The sequence below is a fragment of the Pempheris klunzingeri genome, chromosome 12 (genome assembly GCF_042242105.1).
Source record: "Pempheris klunzingeri isolate RE-2024b chromosome 12, fPemKlu1.hap1, whole genome shotgun sequence".
Lineage (NCBI taxonomy): Eukaryota > Metazoa > Chordata > Actinopteri > Acropomatiformes > Pempheridae > Pempheris > Pempheris klunzingeri.
The window spans coordinates 24360161-24377357 of NC_092023.1; the positions used below are offsets into that span (position 1 = coordinate 24360161).

Below are 17197 nucleotides of genomic sequence, written 5' to 3' on the forward strand. Positions count from 1 at the left end.
TCAGTCACAGCTTCGAGACATTGGACTGTGGTCGCTTCTTTTCTCTTGCCTTTCCAAAACCAGAAGCACAGGAGCACAAAAGTTTGAGGAACGGATTAAACAGCATCTGCAAGCATCATTATGTCCAGCTACTAGCCTGCTTTTAGCCTGCATTAGTAACCTCGGCTACTTCCAAGCCAAAGAGCACAATCGTCACCTTCATCAGTATGTGTGCTCATAAAGACCCATTCACAACTAGGACACCCACCGTGTAGTATTTCCCCATCGGGTGGACGCTGGTCCTCAGAGTTCGGGCTAACGTTCGTGCCTTATCCGATTTGTGGACACTTACACTCTAACAGCAGCCAACAGTAGCTGTGACTGCATTACTTTTGCTTAACACATCGATTACTCCTGATCCTACAAGCATCTAAAGTGAAACGTGCTGTATGTAGAAACGAAGTATGCGAGCTAAGCAGCTAAGTCAACATCACTTTTTAGGGTTGCTGCTTTTTTTGGAGACTGAGGCCAGTTCGACCAGCAAAATCAACAGTGATCTGCTAGGAATGAGAAGACTGCTTTGGTTTACTTCTGTGTGATATCAAATACCAACTGTCTGAAAAATGACCACACATCTGGACTGGCAGCCATCATGTGTGACTACTAGTGAACGAGGGGCGTGCTTCTCATCAGGTCAGTTCATGGCTTCTAAAATGAAATAGCTGTGTAATTAGTGGTAGATTTCTAAAGCAAAATAGAATCTATGAGCAGCTGGTAATGTGTGTTTGTGTGTAGGAGGACAAAGATCATAATAGGATCTACTGTACTGTGACTGACTGCATACTTGAGTGTGTGTGTGTGTATGTTTTCCTGCACTGATCTTGCAAAGATTTACATGCCTGGACGCTTCCCGGCTGCCAGCAACCACATCTCGGAGCTGACCTGGTCTCGGTCTCGAGCTAAAAAAGGAAGCAGCGTCTCGCTGCCACGCCGGTGTGTTTAAAACCCGGCCTGACAGAACACTCTCATCCTAAACCTCCACTTGATGGATGTCACAGAGCCTGGTCTGGGTCCAGGCTGGTGCTTCAAGCTCTTTCTCACCAGAACGCAGCACACTATTATTAATGGCAGCTTCCAGTAAAAGTGAAGCTTTAATGGTACAGTGTGTTTGGGGAGTACTGTTATTGTTAGAAGGTAGAAAATGTAAAAAGACACGGACAGTCACATAGTGGGAAATTAAAAAGGGGAATAAAACATTTTTGACCTTTTGAATATTAGTTTGGCAAAGTAATATTAACCTCAGGTCCTCTTACTATCTTTTACAGTAGCTTTCAGCCACATCTCATGGTCTTCATCAGTGGGTGAACTTTGCTCAGTGACTGCAAAGACCATAGAAACTGGGGCCATTATGATCCAAACTCTGTCACAATATTACAGAATTAAAGAATAGCTTATCTTTAAAGCCCAAGTGGATACATAGCAGTGAGCCCGCTGGGTTAAGTTACTTCCGTAGTAAAGTGACACGACCCAGCACGGACATGACAAGGTTGGAGTGATACCAGTAGTGCGTTCTCAGGCTTCAGGACATAGTTGGCTATGTGAGGCCACACGGGGTCGACGCTGCGATCAAGTGGGGTCAAACTGCCCCGTCACAAACACGCTAACACGCACACACACATGGATGCTCAGTGTGGGATTGTCCCCCCTCTGGGTCAAGCTGAGAACAATACAACATGACACACGGGAAAACATCCACATACTGTACGCACACAGGCTGCCGGCTACGGCCCGCTGCATGTGCCGCGCATGAAAGTTAGAAAATGTTGCAGGTGCATTGCCTCTGCAGACACAACCAGAAACCAGAAATGCTTCATACAACTGGATAGCAAAGTGAAAACATGGAGTCTTTCCACAAATCAGTAGGCGATATCAGAGCAGCCTTACCTGATCTGATCACTGAAACCACAGAGTGAAAGTAAAGAGGCGTCTCCAGACTCTGAAGTCTGAATGAAGGCGCTACACTGAGTGTTCAAACAGCTCATACGTTACAATAATTAAACACACACACGGTGGAAGTGTGTGAGATACACTGCATTGTGTCGTTGTGCTACTGTTACTGCACACAGTCCAGTTTGAACTGCTGTGTTTTACCTTTATCCTACTAACCTAATCAGGCTGATTTACAGTATGGCTGCAGGCAACACTGCGCTCCTGTGGGTGCCTTGAGGATTATAATAAAATAAAAATCAAACCAAGTCAACAATTGACATGGTCAAAGATACAATAAAGATGACGTATTTCAGGAAGCGCCGATGGCATGAAGTGAAGCAGACAGAGCTGTGCAGCACGTCAATGATCTGTCTAAATAACCAGGTTATTTTCACTTGTTTTACCTGCAGGCTGCCGTCCAAAGCTAGTTAGCATGTAAGCTGCCAACAACAGCTAAGTGGCTTTGGAATACACCAGGTTGATAAAATAACTGAAAAGTGTAGAGTGACAACGTACCATCAGAAATAGCTTCAAAGTACACTGAGAACCTTCTCTGGTCTATGTTAAACTGCACAGTGGTACTTTTTGCTGTATTCTTAAACAGCCTCCAGTTCAGAAACGATATCCGTGTTGCCACATCTCATGAGAGTGTGTTGCTGAGACAGAGGCGGCTCTAGAGCAAAGTTCATTTTCTCCTGATTCATCTGTCTGACTTTTTTGTGTGTCAGAATGCTCAGAAGATACATGTCTTGTGAAAACGGGTCCAGTGTTCACTTCAGTGATTGTGGGGCGAAAGAATCATCCGCGATCACGTTCCGCCTGCTCGTGAAGGTGCACGAAGTACTCTATTGGCCGATCAAAGACAAGTAGTACAACTGTGAAGAGGGTCCGTTTCAAGACTGTTATTTAACAATGCAAGCTTTGCATTTTGTTGGACAATTTGGATTAAACTCTAGCAAGCTCTCTTTGACCGAGCCGTCGATAACAGCTAGTGTTCTGTAGCTGTGCGGCTGCTACTTTGTCAGTCTGTAGATTTACCACATTCTGGTGTGGCTGTAAACTGAAACTGGTCAGCAGGCAGCTACAGTGATCAGCAGCAGCCCATTCAGTATCTTCCTCAGCCATGTGCATTTAGTGGCTCATCAGGAGGAGGTGACTGGTCCACTGACACGCACAGAACACAAAAAAAGCAAAATGATTTCCCTATAGTTTGTTTGCTTCCTCCTCTGCGTCTGATAAGAAGGAAGAGCATCGCTATGAAAGGAAAAATCCACTCTGTAAACTTAAAGCTGTGTCCCAATTCCACACTACATTGTATTTTCAGGGAGGTTTGGAGTCTGTTGTGCGTTCACACTGCAAGAGAGATCATGTTACGTATCGTTTCTGTCAGCATGAAACTAATGGACGTACTGCGAGAGCATATGCAAGAGCATTCCAAAGAAATCCATGGACCCTGTCTCTCTTTGATTTGTTGGTGTATCCATCTCAGCAGAAGCACCCTGGACAGTGGATTGTATTATATATGTATATGGCCTGAGCACTTTCAGCACTGGCTGCTGACATCAATTCAACATTTTACAGACACCTCAAAAGACAGATTTAGGGTTAATTAGGATTCTGTAGGAGTCTGTATGTAGAGCAAGGAGCGGACGTATGTATCAAAAGTCATGTCAGTTTTACATGTGATCTGGGAGATATGAGAGGGTATTAAGAGTTCTAGCACTGGCCTGTATCTAAAGTAACTCCTTGTCATAAGAAAGTGCCAGAAGGCAGCGATGAGAGGAGTCATACCCTCAAATGTTCCCAAAATCATATTCCATCAGATGTTGATGTGATGGATGGATAAACAAATGAATGAACAGCCAGATGTCAATACTTACTACACTGAAATCAACCACTGCTTTAATGATCATAAAGCGGTGACTGATATCGTCTCTCACCTCTCTCGCTGACACTTTCGATCTCAGCATCCTCACAGCTGCTGTACTCAGGCGTGGTCCCTCCCTCCTCCTCTGAACTGCTGACGCTGGTCTGCCTCTTCCCCCCGGCCCCCAGCCCTCGCTTCGACTTGTAGGGCCTCGGCGGCGGTGGGCGCAGAGATTCTGATTGGTCAGAGCTGAGGGAATCATTGCGCAGCATGCTCTCAGCCTTCTCCCGTTTGGTCCGTCTCACTACGGGGCCCTGGCCGGGGGCTGAGCCAGGGCCCGAACCTGGAGGCTCTCTGAGTTCAGGGGGAGGGGCTTGCTGAGCATTGGTGTGTTCGTGTGGCCCGCCAACCCCACCCACCGTCCTCTGACCAGGCCTCATGCCATCCCCGACCTCCCCTACTACGGCCATGCCGCGACCCTGCACGGGCACAGGGTGGCCCCGGCCTCCCGGAGGGACTGGCCCTGCTTGGCGAGGGGGGGCACCGCCGTGGTCCATGTGGTGGTAGCCCCCCTCTTCTGTCCGTCTTACTCCACCACCTCCTCCCACAGGATCATGCTCCAGAGAGCGTCCCTTTGTTAGCCGCCGGCTTTCCCTGTTCTCCCTGGACTCCCCTCGGAGGTCCCGATCCATGGAGACCTGGGTCTGCAGTCTGGGCTGACCTGGCCGGCGCTCTCCCCGCCCAGCTCCTCCGCCTCCCCTTCCATTTCTCCTGGGGATTTAGCAGGTAGTAAGGTAAAGGTAAATGGTCATCATAGTAGACATGATCACCATCACAGTTTAGCGTCTTGGCATGCTAACATTTGCTAGTAAGTAATGGCCAGTTGAAATATGTGTCAGCCCATTTCACTCAAAACGACAATGTGAAATTCATGTTGGTGATAGATGCAAAGCCAGAGGATCACCAGAGTTATTATAATTCATCCTCTGTGGACCATGAATGGATGTCCAAAGTTTCTTGGCAATCCATCTAATAGTAGTTGAAATATTTCAGTCAGGACCAAAGTGGTGGCCTGATAATGCCGTCTCTGTAGCCGAGCACACTAGAATGGCTGAGACATGGCCATCACAAGCTCCCAGAACCCCAAGGTGATATTTTCAAATAGCTTGTTTTGTCTGAAACTGTCCAAAATAAAAAGATATTCTGTTTATAATGATTTAAAAGCAGCGAATAGCTTCTACTTCCCTTACGTAACTATGGTTAACAAACAACACTGGTGTGATTTTGCATCTGTTACCATTTCATTGTTGACATTAATGTCCACTAATAGAAGGTCTTGTGTGAAAACACATTCTACTATCCGGTGTTTTGGAACTGACTGCGTTCTTCCATTACACTCAGACCGGCATAGGAAACAACGACTCAGACTGCTTCCTTAAAAGACATAATGTACCACTGTATAAAAGAGGCAAATGAATGATGCAGGAGATAATGCTCAATAATACTAATATTAACATATTTCACAAGGACTGCTTTCTTTCTGGTGGCTGTGAGAACGGGCTTTAAAGGGGCACTCCAAAGTAAGCACTGTGCCAGCCCTGGTTAGCGAAAACAGTCTTACAGTCTGCTGTGGCTCTGGAGGAGCCTCCTGATGTCACAGTGATGTCATTAGTGTAATCTTAACTTGGGTTTGGAGACCACCGAGTCATCTTTTTTGAGTTACACACTAGAAGTGTTGAGTTTGGCATGATGTGACCATTTACTAGGCAGGGGAGTTGCATTATGGGATATGTAGGGTCCACTGTTTTTGGTGCTGAACCCATTCTAGTGCCTAAGACAACGTCTTCTCAGCTGAGCCTCTGCTGCTTCAGTTCTAATTAGTTATTCAGTTATTAATATGTCTTCTGCAAGTCGCCAAACTTTGGAAGTGCGGTGTTACATCGGTGCAGGCTCTCCCCGCCCAGCTCCTCCGCCTTCCAACAAGCCGCACTAAATTCATTCTTTTCTTCTGATTAATTGTTGCTCTTAAATGAGCAATGCGCCTTCATGCTAGAGGTGGGGAGGCATCCTTCAGTTGAATGGAGCGGTGACCTGCGGTGGAGAGCCCTGTCTGTGAAGTCCTCCCTCGTGTTTCTTTAAAAACTTTGGCAGATGGGCAGATTCTGTTGTGTTAGGCCCTTTTCCGATGTGCACCTCATCACATAAATCTGATGGCAATTTTCCATGTTGGTCTCTGAGGGAATGGGACTTAAACTAGTTGGACATGAGGCTGGTATTTAATAAATGGCAAAACTCATGATGAAAAGGGAGCAACACTAACTCCTCGGCATGAATTAAGGCTTCAGTGGTAAACATGTTTTCTAATCCATAAGTGATGCGGCCTGTGAGGAGAAAGAAAACACTGTTCTCCCTTTGTGTCCTCACTTTTCAACTCATCCCTCTCGTGTAGCAGGTGCCAAATATCCTGCGAGCATTCTAGCTCTCTCCGTAAATGTGCTGTCATGTCTGAATAACAGACATGTTATAGATTTTTCTAACAGATGTTAACAGACATTTATGTAACAGACACCCGAGTCTGAATGACAAAAATCCATTACTGTAACAGATAGATAAAACCAGCAATGTTATGTGTTCCATGCCTGAAAGGGCTTTAGACAGCGCTCTCACCAAATGAGGGAATATCTTTTGGAAGAATGCCATCCCTCCATTAGAGTTCCAGTGACACATTATGCTGTTTTTTTCTTTCATTTCTCACCCATGAGTATGTGTCTTCAGATGCAGAGGTTTGAAGAATACAAAAGGTTTTCTCAGTGATGTTTGAGCTTTGGAATACTGGCTCTGTGTCACATTCAGAGGTTGCATGTTACTGCATGTCAAACGTAGCTAAATGCATACAGGTCGCCGTTCCCACACTGCTTCAGCTTACGTGTCTCGTGGTGGTTCGCTACGTGACCGAGGGTCGGTGCCAGGCGTGGTCCCGGGCGCGCTGGGTCGGTTAAGGTCTTGGATTCCGGTGGTGGAGCCCGGGGGTGCTTGGGAGCGAGACCGGAGCTTCTTGTCACCGGGCGTTTGGCACACAGACGGCTCGCTGACGGCTGAACCGAGGCCAGTGGGTTTCCCAGCCGGACCGGTGAACCACTCGCCTGGCTTGGTCAGGATCTCCTGCTGCTTCCGGCAGTTATTACACACCCAGATTACCTGGAGAAAAAAAAAGAGCACAGGTAGAGATTACAGGCACAGCTATGGGACATGTCGTCAGCTGATCGGCACATAATCACACATCTATGACAACATTTACAAAACATCACAGAGAACTGGACGTGTTTTTCTGAGGCATTTAATGCAGCTGACATTCGTACCACAATAATGTGTCCAACAGGAAGGAACTATTCTTTGCTGAAGCCTGTGAAAACCATCTCAACCGACTACTTTGCCAAGCACTAAAGTGAGGCTCAGCTTCAATCAGTGGCTGTCAAACAGGAAATGGAACAATGCACTTCCTAAAGAGCTGCACTGCTGCCAATGAGTGGTCCAGAAAAAAGGCTTTTATGGAAGCTTTTTAAGATCGCCATCATGGCAGTTATAGCGGGGGGGGGCAGCTTGGCTTCCACTGTGGGCCGCTTCTGGCCTCCAAATGAAGCACACAAAGCCAACAGGATAATGGAAGGGTATTCCACTCGCTGCCAAAATAATATATCTCCCCTCTTCTTTCTTTGCATTTGCCCCATCGAGCACACACACATGCACACCAGACTATACATCTGCACTGTTCATGCACTACAGCCAAGTGTCCGAATTCGGAACGCTTCCCTTTTTCCAATCACTGTGTGCACAAAAGCTGATGCACAAAACGCTGAGTGTCGCGTGTCTGCAGTCTTGATCTCCTCCATTCAAACTGCATGCCTTAATTCTCTTCAGTCTGAATTCTTGGTTTTCTTTTTTCTTTTTTAAAGACAACTCGTTTCCATTTCAGGATGCGACACATCACATCACAACAGTATCCGAGGTCACCACATTTTGACAGTGATGACAAATTTAATTTCATGCAGCCAGCAGATCTTACACACAATAACAACAGTAGAAGACCTGTTGAAAGTCACCCTCTCTCTCTCTCTCTCTCTCTCTCTCTCTCGCACAGCGTTACAGGACCACGGATAGTCACCTTCTTTTTAATGATACAGCACCCGTATTTCAGTAGAAATGTTAAAGACGCAGACATTTTCTATTCCTTACAACCAAACTCCTTGTAGCTCACTTGACAAAACAAGCCAAACTTCTAACAACCTGACTTTCCAAACAGTATCTAAAACATGTGATGGAGTGCAACTTGAGGGAGGAATTACCAACTTAAACCTCACTGACAGCCTTTGTGTATTCAGATGAGCCACATCTCAACACCCATCTCACGATTTGCCAAAGCCATCTTGAACTTAAGTTGATTTTTTTTTTTTTTACATAAGAAAATGTATTTTTCAATTCTCAAAGAACAACTTTTTATATTTTTTTTGTGTTTTTCAAATCTTTATATTCTTACTAACTCTTGCTGAGTTGCATCAGTGCTGATCTCCAGCACCTTCACTGACCGGTGACACATATGGGATACTCTGGCTGATATGCATTAAAACCAAGCATGACGCCTTTGATGACTGTTCCTCTTGTGCACACGTCTCGTCAACATCGCTGTCACTTCCCATCGATGAGGGATGTGGGTTACGTCCTAGAATAGATATGAGGATTCATCCAGCAGGACAGAGCAGAGCGTGAGGGCCTGCAGTGCGAACGCAGCCGTAGTCATAGTCCTGCGCTGACATCAGAGCCACGCTGAGGAAGAGGGGATGACAGGGGAAGTGAGGCTGGGCGGGAAATAAAGAGACAGTGAGAGGATGGACTAGAGCGGGGGGGTTAGAGTCAGTCCCTCTCCTCCAGCCACCAGGGCTCTCATTACTCCTGAACACTCCCCTATGACTCTTTAAAGAGAGCTAAAATAAAACACTCTGGCATCGGCCAACCCCCCCGCCCTCTTTTCCTCTTACCCTTCCTCCCTCCCTCCCTCACCCCCTTTCCGTTCCTTTCCTCCCTCCTCCAGATTGCTTTTGATTAAAGCTACAAAAGCCGAGGAGAAAACAGCTTTACACCAACGCAGCTATATTTATCCTGCCAAACACCCCAGCACCACCAGGGAGAGAGGGAGAACGTGTGCTCAAACACACACACACACACACACACATATATACATACACAGCAAAGAAAGCAAAACACTGCCTCACGTGGGACATTATAGCTTTGGTGAAAACATCCACCAATCTGTGATTTTCTGCAGCCAGACCGGCGAGGTGGATGGCTGCCAGATCAGCACTGCAGTGCTGGTCTACTTGTCCGTACTCTCGCAGGCAGGCGGCGATGGCTGGCTGCTGTGTGGTCATGTAGGATGTTCAATGCACCCTCAAGGATCGTTACGGTAGCCTCTTCATTTAATCCCTGCACTTCATCAAACAGTCTCCGATGTCAAATGGTTTGAGAGACCAACTTTTTCCACTAGTAGGACCAGAGTGCTTCCTACTGAGAACAAAGTCTTCGGAGCACACACTCATTTTTTTTTCCCATTTTGATCGTATTACTGATGAATGCTTTGGTGATGAAATCTATTTGCTGAAATAACTATGTACCGTTTTATTTTGTATTTTTTAAGGTTTCCAATATCGTTATTTATTTCTCTGAGATCAGCTCATAACATCTGTGTTGTGTCACGTCTGGCATCATGATGAGCACCATCACCTCTAATATGGTGAAAACTAAAAGTGAGATTGTCACCTCACACAAATCCTCTACTTTTCATAGTGTAACATTTGCAGTGACACACTGCACATAGAACTATTTATTAAGCAATTCAATTAATAAAACACATCTATGTTGACGATACCGAAGAATGAAGTGCTGCTTTTCTGGTAATACGACCAGTAACAACCCATGGAAGCATTTTCCAGCCTTTCTTTACGGGTAATACACACAACTGAGTGACTCGCTCCCTTAGCGAGGGTCCAACCACCTGAGGAAACTTTACAGATTTGGCTGCTTTCAGGTGTTGTTAAAACGCTGCACGTAACATGAAGGATGTTGACAGACAGTACATATAAATGTAGCTACATCACCACACCGTGTTAAAGATCGAATAACACTAAAACTCTAAACTGACATGTACAGAGGGTTTGTGAGGTGCGCGAAATTCTGCCAATGTGATACACAGGTTCCCGGATTTCTGAAACTTCTGCATGACATTCAGGAACATCATTTCAACTTGAAATGTTGAAACATGAAAAGAAAAAACAGCCACACTGGTGCTCCTAGTTAAAAATGTTGGTAGCACTGTCACAAGAATAAAATATCACAAGATGCGACTGAATGGTTGCAATCTGAAGCCCGGAGTTGAGTTGTAATAAAATGCTATTTTAAAAAAAATCCTGAACCTCACATCATATTCACCATTTCAACCCAAATTAAACTGTTGTTGTTGTTTCTACATTGGCCACATAATTCTCAAATGTGACAGTGAAATCACACAGCCATGTTTCAGCTGGTAAACATGAGGAGGATGCGTGTACCTCACCGGCCCCCCCTTTATACTGTGTGACTTCCAGATATTAATGTACAGTTACTAGTTTCACTACAATATTGAGCCTCCTAAATGTAAAGTGGTCTGATTTAAATAAAGTACAGATACCCGAATATAACTTCTCTACAATTTAATCAGAAATAAACATTTACAGAGACAGGGAGACTTTAGAGAAGTTGTTTTCCTCAAAATATCAGTGGGAATGTATAAATTATAACGGCATGCAAACTATCAAAAAAAACAACTCACTTTTTCTCCACAGCAACTTTAAGAGAGAAACATTGTCTCGTGACAATAAGACTATAATTTCTGAGTAACCACTCAGTGAGAGAAAAAACATGAAAACCAAACTAATACTCTATATGGAAGCGTGTTGAATGTTAACTACAAACTTGAGAGGACAAACAGCAGGAAAATCCTACAGGCTAACAAAAGCTGCACTAACACAACTCGTCCTATCATGGGAGAATAAACTTTCACTGCCTTTCCTCTCAGAAAGGCACCTTCCACCCCGTGAGCTCAGCATCGCTGACTGTGCCACTTGGTGTAGCAGTTCCTGTACGGCATCAGGCACAGGGGCACCTCGCAGACCTGGCACATCCAAGACGTCATCTGGTGCCTCCCCTGAGCTTTGCAGTGGCTGCACCGCATGCTCCCGACAACCTGGTACCACTTGGCAGGCCGGATGGCCACAGGAAGGTGATCCCACGGGGTTACTCTTGGCCTGAATCTTCTCAGCGTGTATCTCCTTGGTCTGAACCTCCATGGTCTGAATCTCCGTCGGCTGCAGTTGCAGCAGCAGCAGGAGCAGCCACGCCTGCATCCCATGTTAAAAGGTGCTCTAAATCCACAGTGCCCTCTAGCCCTATGGGGGCGCGATGCAGGAATTCTTCTGGCTCTCCACTGATCCGGGGTGGTAGACCGAGTCCCCCAAGCTGTGCGGCGCGGTGAGGAAGATGTAGCATGGGGAACCTTCTTCTCTTGACTGAAACTGTGCTCGCGGACAGGGAGGGATTTAATTAATTTAAAAATTAAACTATAAAGGCCTTCTGCATGTGCTACTACAAAAAGAGAGCCTGCTTCCACCCCTCTGCACACATCTGTAGCACTTAAAAATGAAGAATAATGTATAGTGTAAAGTTCAGACAGATAATAATGTAACCAAGAGGAACTGGAGCTGGTCAGAATTCAAGATTCATTTTTTTTTATTGATATTGCTTAAACATATTTATTAAAAAGGTGTATATACTATGTACAGTTATGTACATTTAACACACTACATACATGTATCTGGATAAGACTTATTGCCCTCTAGTGTCTAGTTAGCTGATGGCACCCACCTCATCAATTAAGCAAAATCATTGTTCTTCATATTTTCATCATCATATCATGGGGCTTTTTATGGTGTCGACTGCATGATTGTGCAACTTACGAATTTGAGTACTCTTATAAAAGACTACATATATCACGGGCATTTGACCAGGGAAGACTTGTGTTGTGTTGTCGAAACATCAGTGATTAAAGATCAAGGGAGCTGATTCCAGTATGTGGGTACTTCGCTACTGTTACACTCTATTAGAGTAGAACCCTATTAGATTAAAGACTAATATAATGTGCATTTGCACATGTAGATGTCATACAGTGAATATCAACTGTGTGTTTTATACACAGCCTGTATGCTGTCAGCAGGTGATAAAGTGACTTTCTACAGACAAAGCCATGTTTGGGCCCATGTTGTGACTGCTGTGCAGGTGATGAAAGGAGTGAAAGCAGATCCTGGAGCAGCACTGCTTTAGCTTCCGGCCTGATGAACAGACACTGACGTTAGCTAGCTGTCCTTCCTACGGCCTCAGTAACCAGACATGCCTATGGCTAAGATGCTATTCATGTGGCCACTTACAGCTAACCCAGAGGACAGGGCAAACAGCACATTAATGTCACAGAACTACAACCCCCGTTCACTTTACACCAGTGCCGTTTTTATCGAGCCAACTAGCTATTAGCTAATTAGCTAGCCAACTAGATATTAGCTAATTAGCTAGTTGGCTAGCTAATTAGCTAGCTAGCCAACTCGATATTATTAGATATTATTATACCATCGTTTTCTTATCGTGAATGAGTCGTTTATCCACTTTATGCGCTCAAGTTCAACTGCAGCGTGTGAGCATGTGTAGAGGTTAGCTGGATAGCTAATTAGCTAATATCTAGTTGGCTAGCTAATTAGCTATCCAGCTAACCTCTACACGTGCTCACATGCTGCAGTTAAACTTGAGCGCATAAAGTGGATTTACGACTCATTCATGATAAGAAAACGACGGTAAAATGTGACACACTGGAACAGATAACCGGACAAACCTGGTATTCAGGGAAGCCAACTGGCCTTGAATGGAGACGTGCTAATTACAGCAGGCCTGTCAGAGGTGGCCGATACTCACTCGACCAAGTCGGACTCCGTCGTTGATTCCATCATGGCGGCGTGTTCTGCCCACAGCCGGTCTGTGGAGTAACATTCATCCCATGAAGGCCTCTGGTATTTTGTACCCAGCTGATCCGGAACAACCCACGACTCGTTCAAACGCCCGCTGGACATTTTCACCGGCAGAACAGTGAACACGGGAACAACCATAAGGTTACCTGTGGGCGGCGGCGGCTGCTGCTGACCTCTGACCTGCTGCTGACCTCTGACCTGCTGCTGCTGACCTCTGACCTGCTGCTGACCTCTGACCTGCTGCTGCTGACCTCTGACCTGCTGCTGACCTCTGACCTGCTGCTGCTGACCTCTGAACTGCTGCTGCTGACCTCTGACCTGCTGCTGACCTCTGACCTGCTGCTGACCTCTGACCTGCTGCTGCTGACCTCTGAACTGCTGCTGCTGACCTCTGACCTGCTGCTGACCTCTGAACTGCTGCTGCTGACCTCTGACCTGCTGCTGACCTCTGACCTACTGCTGCTGACCTGTGACCTGCTGCTGCAGGTTCATAAATGACCATTATTAGAGTTCAAAGAAGCGGCCAGATGGTGGCGCTGTTATTAGAGCCCAACCATGCAGTACTGGAGAGGCCCCCCACACCTCAGCCTGTGTTCTCTTAATACTGCCATGAGTCAAAAAATAAATAAATAAATAAAAAAATACTGCCATGAGTCTGAGCGGCCTGAAATGTCCCCACTGTGCTCCCACAGACTGTACACAAGAAGCTTCTGTGTACTCTATAAAAAGCCTCCTGTGCTGAACAAGTGCACCGTGGTAAACTGAAGAAATGTCACATCCACTTTTTGGACACCAAATTTAGTGTACAGCAGTGGCAGACTGGCCATCTGGCAAGGTGGGAAGATATCACTGTGGTTACATTAAAAAAGTCTTAATAATAATAATAACCTATAACCATGTGATATAAGTTATTTGTTTCAGCCCAAAACACCAAAAAAGAAAAACTCTGAAAGGCGGCCTCTCCTCCACGCTGTCAGTCCGACTGACTTGAAACTTGATTCACATCTACGGCTCAGTGTGCTCCACAAAAAAAAAATCCTCTTGGCAACAAAGGCCACTGTGATGGACTTGGCGGGGATTCTGCACCAGTGTGTGATTGTTCTCACTCCTTCTTTAAACACTTAAACTAGCTGAAGTGACTTTTCTTGGCTTTGTGAAGCCTGAAACCTGCTCGTTTGCTCACTGCTGCTCGCCGCTTCAATTTGGGCCAGTTGAGCTCCTTCGTCCTGTTTGAAGGAAGGTTGGAACAAAGTCTGAACACAGAATCACTGCTTTCCATTTATATATATACTTATTCATTTATTTCTTACATAAGTTTCTTGTCCCAATTATTATTAAACAGGACTATAGACCATATCATTATTATATATTAATATGGTAATTCAGTTGTAATTCTATGGTGATTTAAACGGAGAATAAGTCTGAGAGAATAAGTTGCTGTGTTTGCGATAAAGTTGGTCTGTTTTTTGTGTTTCCACGTTGTATTTCTGCAGTATTCCTAAAATTGTGCTCTGAGATTCGTATGGCACCGTGATGATATTTTCTTTAGTGTTGGAATTTGGTCAGTAGGATAGTTTTTTGTCATAACAGGTAGGCCAACACTTCAGAATGTGTTTATAGGATATAGGATTTTTTTTTATCTCAATGAAAGACACCAAAAGACACTAAAAGAAAGTTTTCCGGGGGTTCACCACTACGAGCAACACCTCTCGTATTATGCACATTTGATTCCACCGTCAACATAAAACTATTGATGAAAGCAGCTTTACGAAGAGTAGAAACTGTGCTAATATCTGTCGATTCTGTCATCAAAACATCTTTTTAGATCCTGAATCCTCAAACTTTCTTATTATTTCAAGGGTTACGTGAAAATGTGCTTCACACTCCTATTAGATAGACTTCAGCAAAAAACAAATCAGACACTTTGCAGTGTCAGTTTGGCCTTTTGCATGCAGGCTGTGTCTGTGTACTTCACTTGGAGTCACATACCGAAAAAAAAAAAAAAAAATCATAGATTCCTTTCTGTGATGTCTGCAGTGTTCTTTAATTAGCGCAACCAGGTTATCTCACTGATAATTATTCCAAGATGTGAATGACATCTCAGCATTCAAATTCACGTTGCTAATAATAACCAAACATCAGCGGTGCCTTACTCTGGTTGTGGCTGACAGGCCTGCCACCTCTGATTAAAGAAGTGGAAAATAAATCAGTCTAATTAAAGGAGAAAATGTGTTCAGGTGCTGAACTGAATGAAACTGGCGAGTGAAATTTGAAAGTTGACATGGTGTAGCCTTTTCTAAGCACATTTCGCTCCCTGCTGGAGCCGTTATTGTGTTTCACCTTTGTGAGACGTCGTTCGAGTGTGTTGATACTGCAGAACAAATGGCCGGTACTGTGGAGATATGGAGCGGTGAGCTGTTATTTTATAAGAGACTCACTTAATCCCATAGTAATCCCTGTATTAGATCACACTCTGATGGTGAAACAAGCGCCTGAGAGGAGGAACCGTAGGCAGAAAGAGAACAGCCTGACAGCGAGCTCACACACACACACAAAGGATGGACCTACATATAGGCGACTTGTGCACACTTGCACAAAACCATACATACAATCAAATATATGCACATGAGCAGCGATGCACACATGCAGATACAAATGCCTGCTCTTATTCACACACACACACACACACACACACACACACACACGCAACAACAGCAGCAGTGTGTCACATGAGCACAGTAAGACCCCCCCTGAGATGAGTTTGTGAGTGAAGGAGGGAGCCAGAGAGAGAGAATAGCTTCTCCACAGATGGAAAGTAGGACACCAAACCCCTGTGTGTGTTTGTTTTGCGTCCTGCTGCATCTGCGTGTGTGTGTGTGTGTGTGTGTGTGTGTGTCCATCTGCGTATGTGTCTGTTCGTGTCTGTCGAGGAGCTGAAGTGTGTGTCTGCTGGGGTGTGTATCCGCATGTGTGCATCATTGCTCATGTGTGCGCGGTGCGGCTGGGTGCTTGTGTTTGTGTGTGGTACAGTGCAAGGGTGAATAATCCAGTGGTGAGATCTTGGAGTTTGTGTAGCGAGGTGTGTGTTTCCTGGAGAGAGGAGGCCGTTTGTGTGGCGACAGACTGTACAGTACAAGAGAGAGACAGCGGCAGGTTCAACTCCCAGTGCTCTTCGCCGGTGCTTACATTTACATTTTCAGACCCGTTTTTCTCTCCACATAAGATAAGTGGGTTAAATCTACCTAAATATATATTTTAGATATATATTCTTTGAATCTATATTTTTTTTGTGTGTGTGTATTTTTTTTTATGATATGAGTGAACTGACCATGACCATCCACAGACTGGAAAAGAAATGGACGTGGCTTCCGGGTCTGAAAAATGAGGCCAATGTGAAAGTGCCTTACTCCTGTATTCTCTCCAATGGCCAGCAGGAGGCGACTTTGCTAGTCGACGATTGTGTGGAAGTCTATGAGAAAATGAGTCTACTTCTCACATGGTTTATTACCTCAGTAAACATTTTTCTTATAAGTTTATGGCCTCAGTCGCTAATTTCAGTGTGCAATAATGGAATTCATTATTTAGCCTACAAAACCCAGAAACTCTTGTCTCTGTGTAATGATTGGGATATCTGTGCAATGAGGCAACAACTACACTAACTTATGGGTGTTTGCATTATTACTATCTGTAGCCATATTTATTTTTTTTTACTTACTATTATGGAAACACGCAGTAATTTCCTCTAATGCCACTCCAAACACTGCATTTAAGGAGCAAAAACACTTGATGGAACATGATGGAATAAGATATTTTGATTCTTTGCAGGAAACTTTACACTATCGTCGTCAAACAGTGCTATAGTCCAAAACAGAGATGGTTAAATTAGCTGTAAAAATTTGTATGAATACAGTATGAACAACCCCGACAACTTAAAATCAAGTTCACTGCCAGTTTCCGTGTTAGGCTGTTAAACAACTACCACAGCCTCTAGTAAGAAATCAGTAAGTCCACTTATTTCTAGTTTTTGTACCATATGTTACACCAGGTAGCAGTGTCAGGTCTAAACTTAAAGGAATAATTAGACATTTGGTAGTCTAAGAAGTTGACGTCTATGGAAGAATACTGGAAGATACTTCTCACGTGATTTATTACCTCAGTAAACACTTTCCTACTGAGTTTATGGTCTCAGTCGCTAGTGCACAGTCTTCCTCAATAAAGCGTGAGAGGAAAATTGACGATAAAGCAGGGTATGCTTAAGGCGGGA

General features: G+C 44.7%; 1 protein-coding gene across 1 annotated transcript in view; it reads right to left on the reverse strand.

The window, feature by feature from the left end:
• Positions 1-17197, reverse strand: part of rims1a (regulating synaptic membrane exocytosis 1a) — an 89987-nt gene that overhangs the window by 32042 nt on the left and 40748 nt on the right. Inside the window, exons 5-6 of the mRNA XM_070841241.1 lie at positions 6762-7033; positions 3909-4606 (exon numbers count right to left, since the gene is read on the reverse strand). Of these exons, the coding sequence (XP_070697342.1) occupies positions 3909-4606; positions 6762-7033 (970 nt within the window). The remainder of the gene's footprint in view (positions 1-3908; positions 4607-6761; positions 7034-17197) is intronic.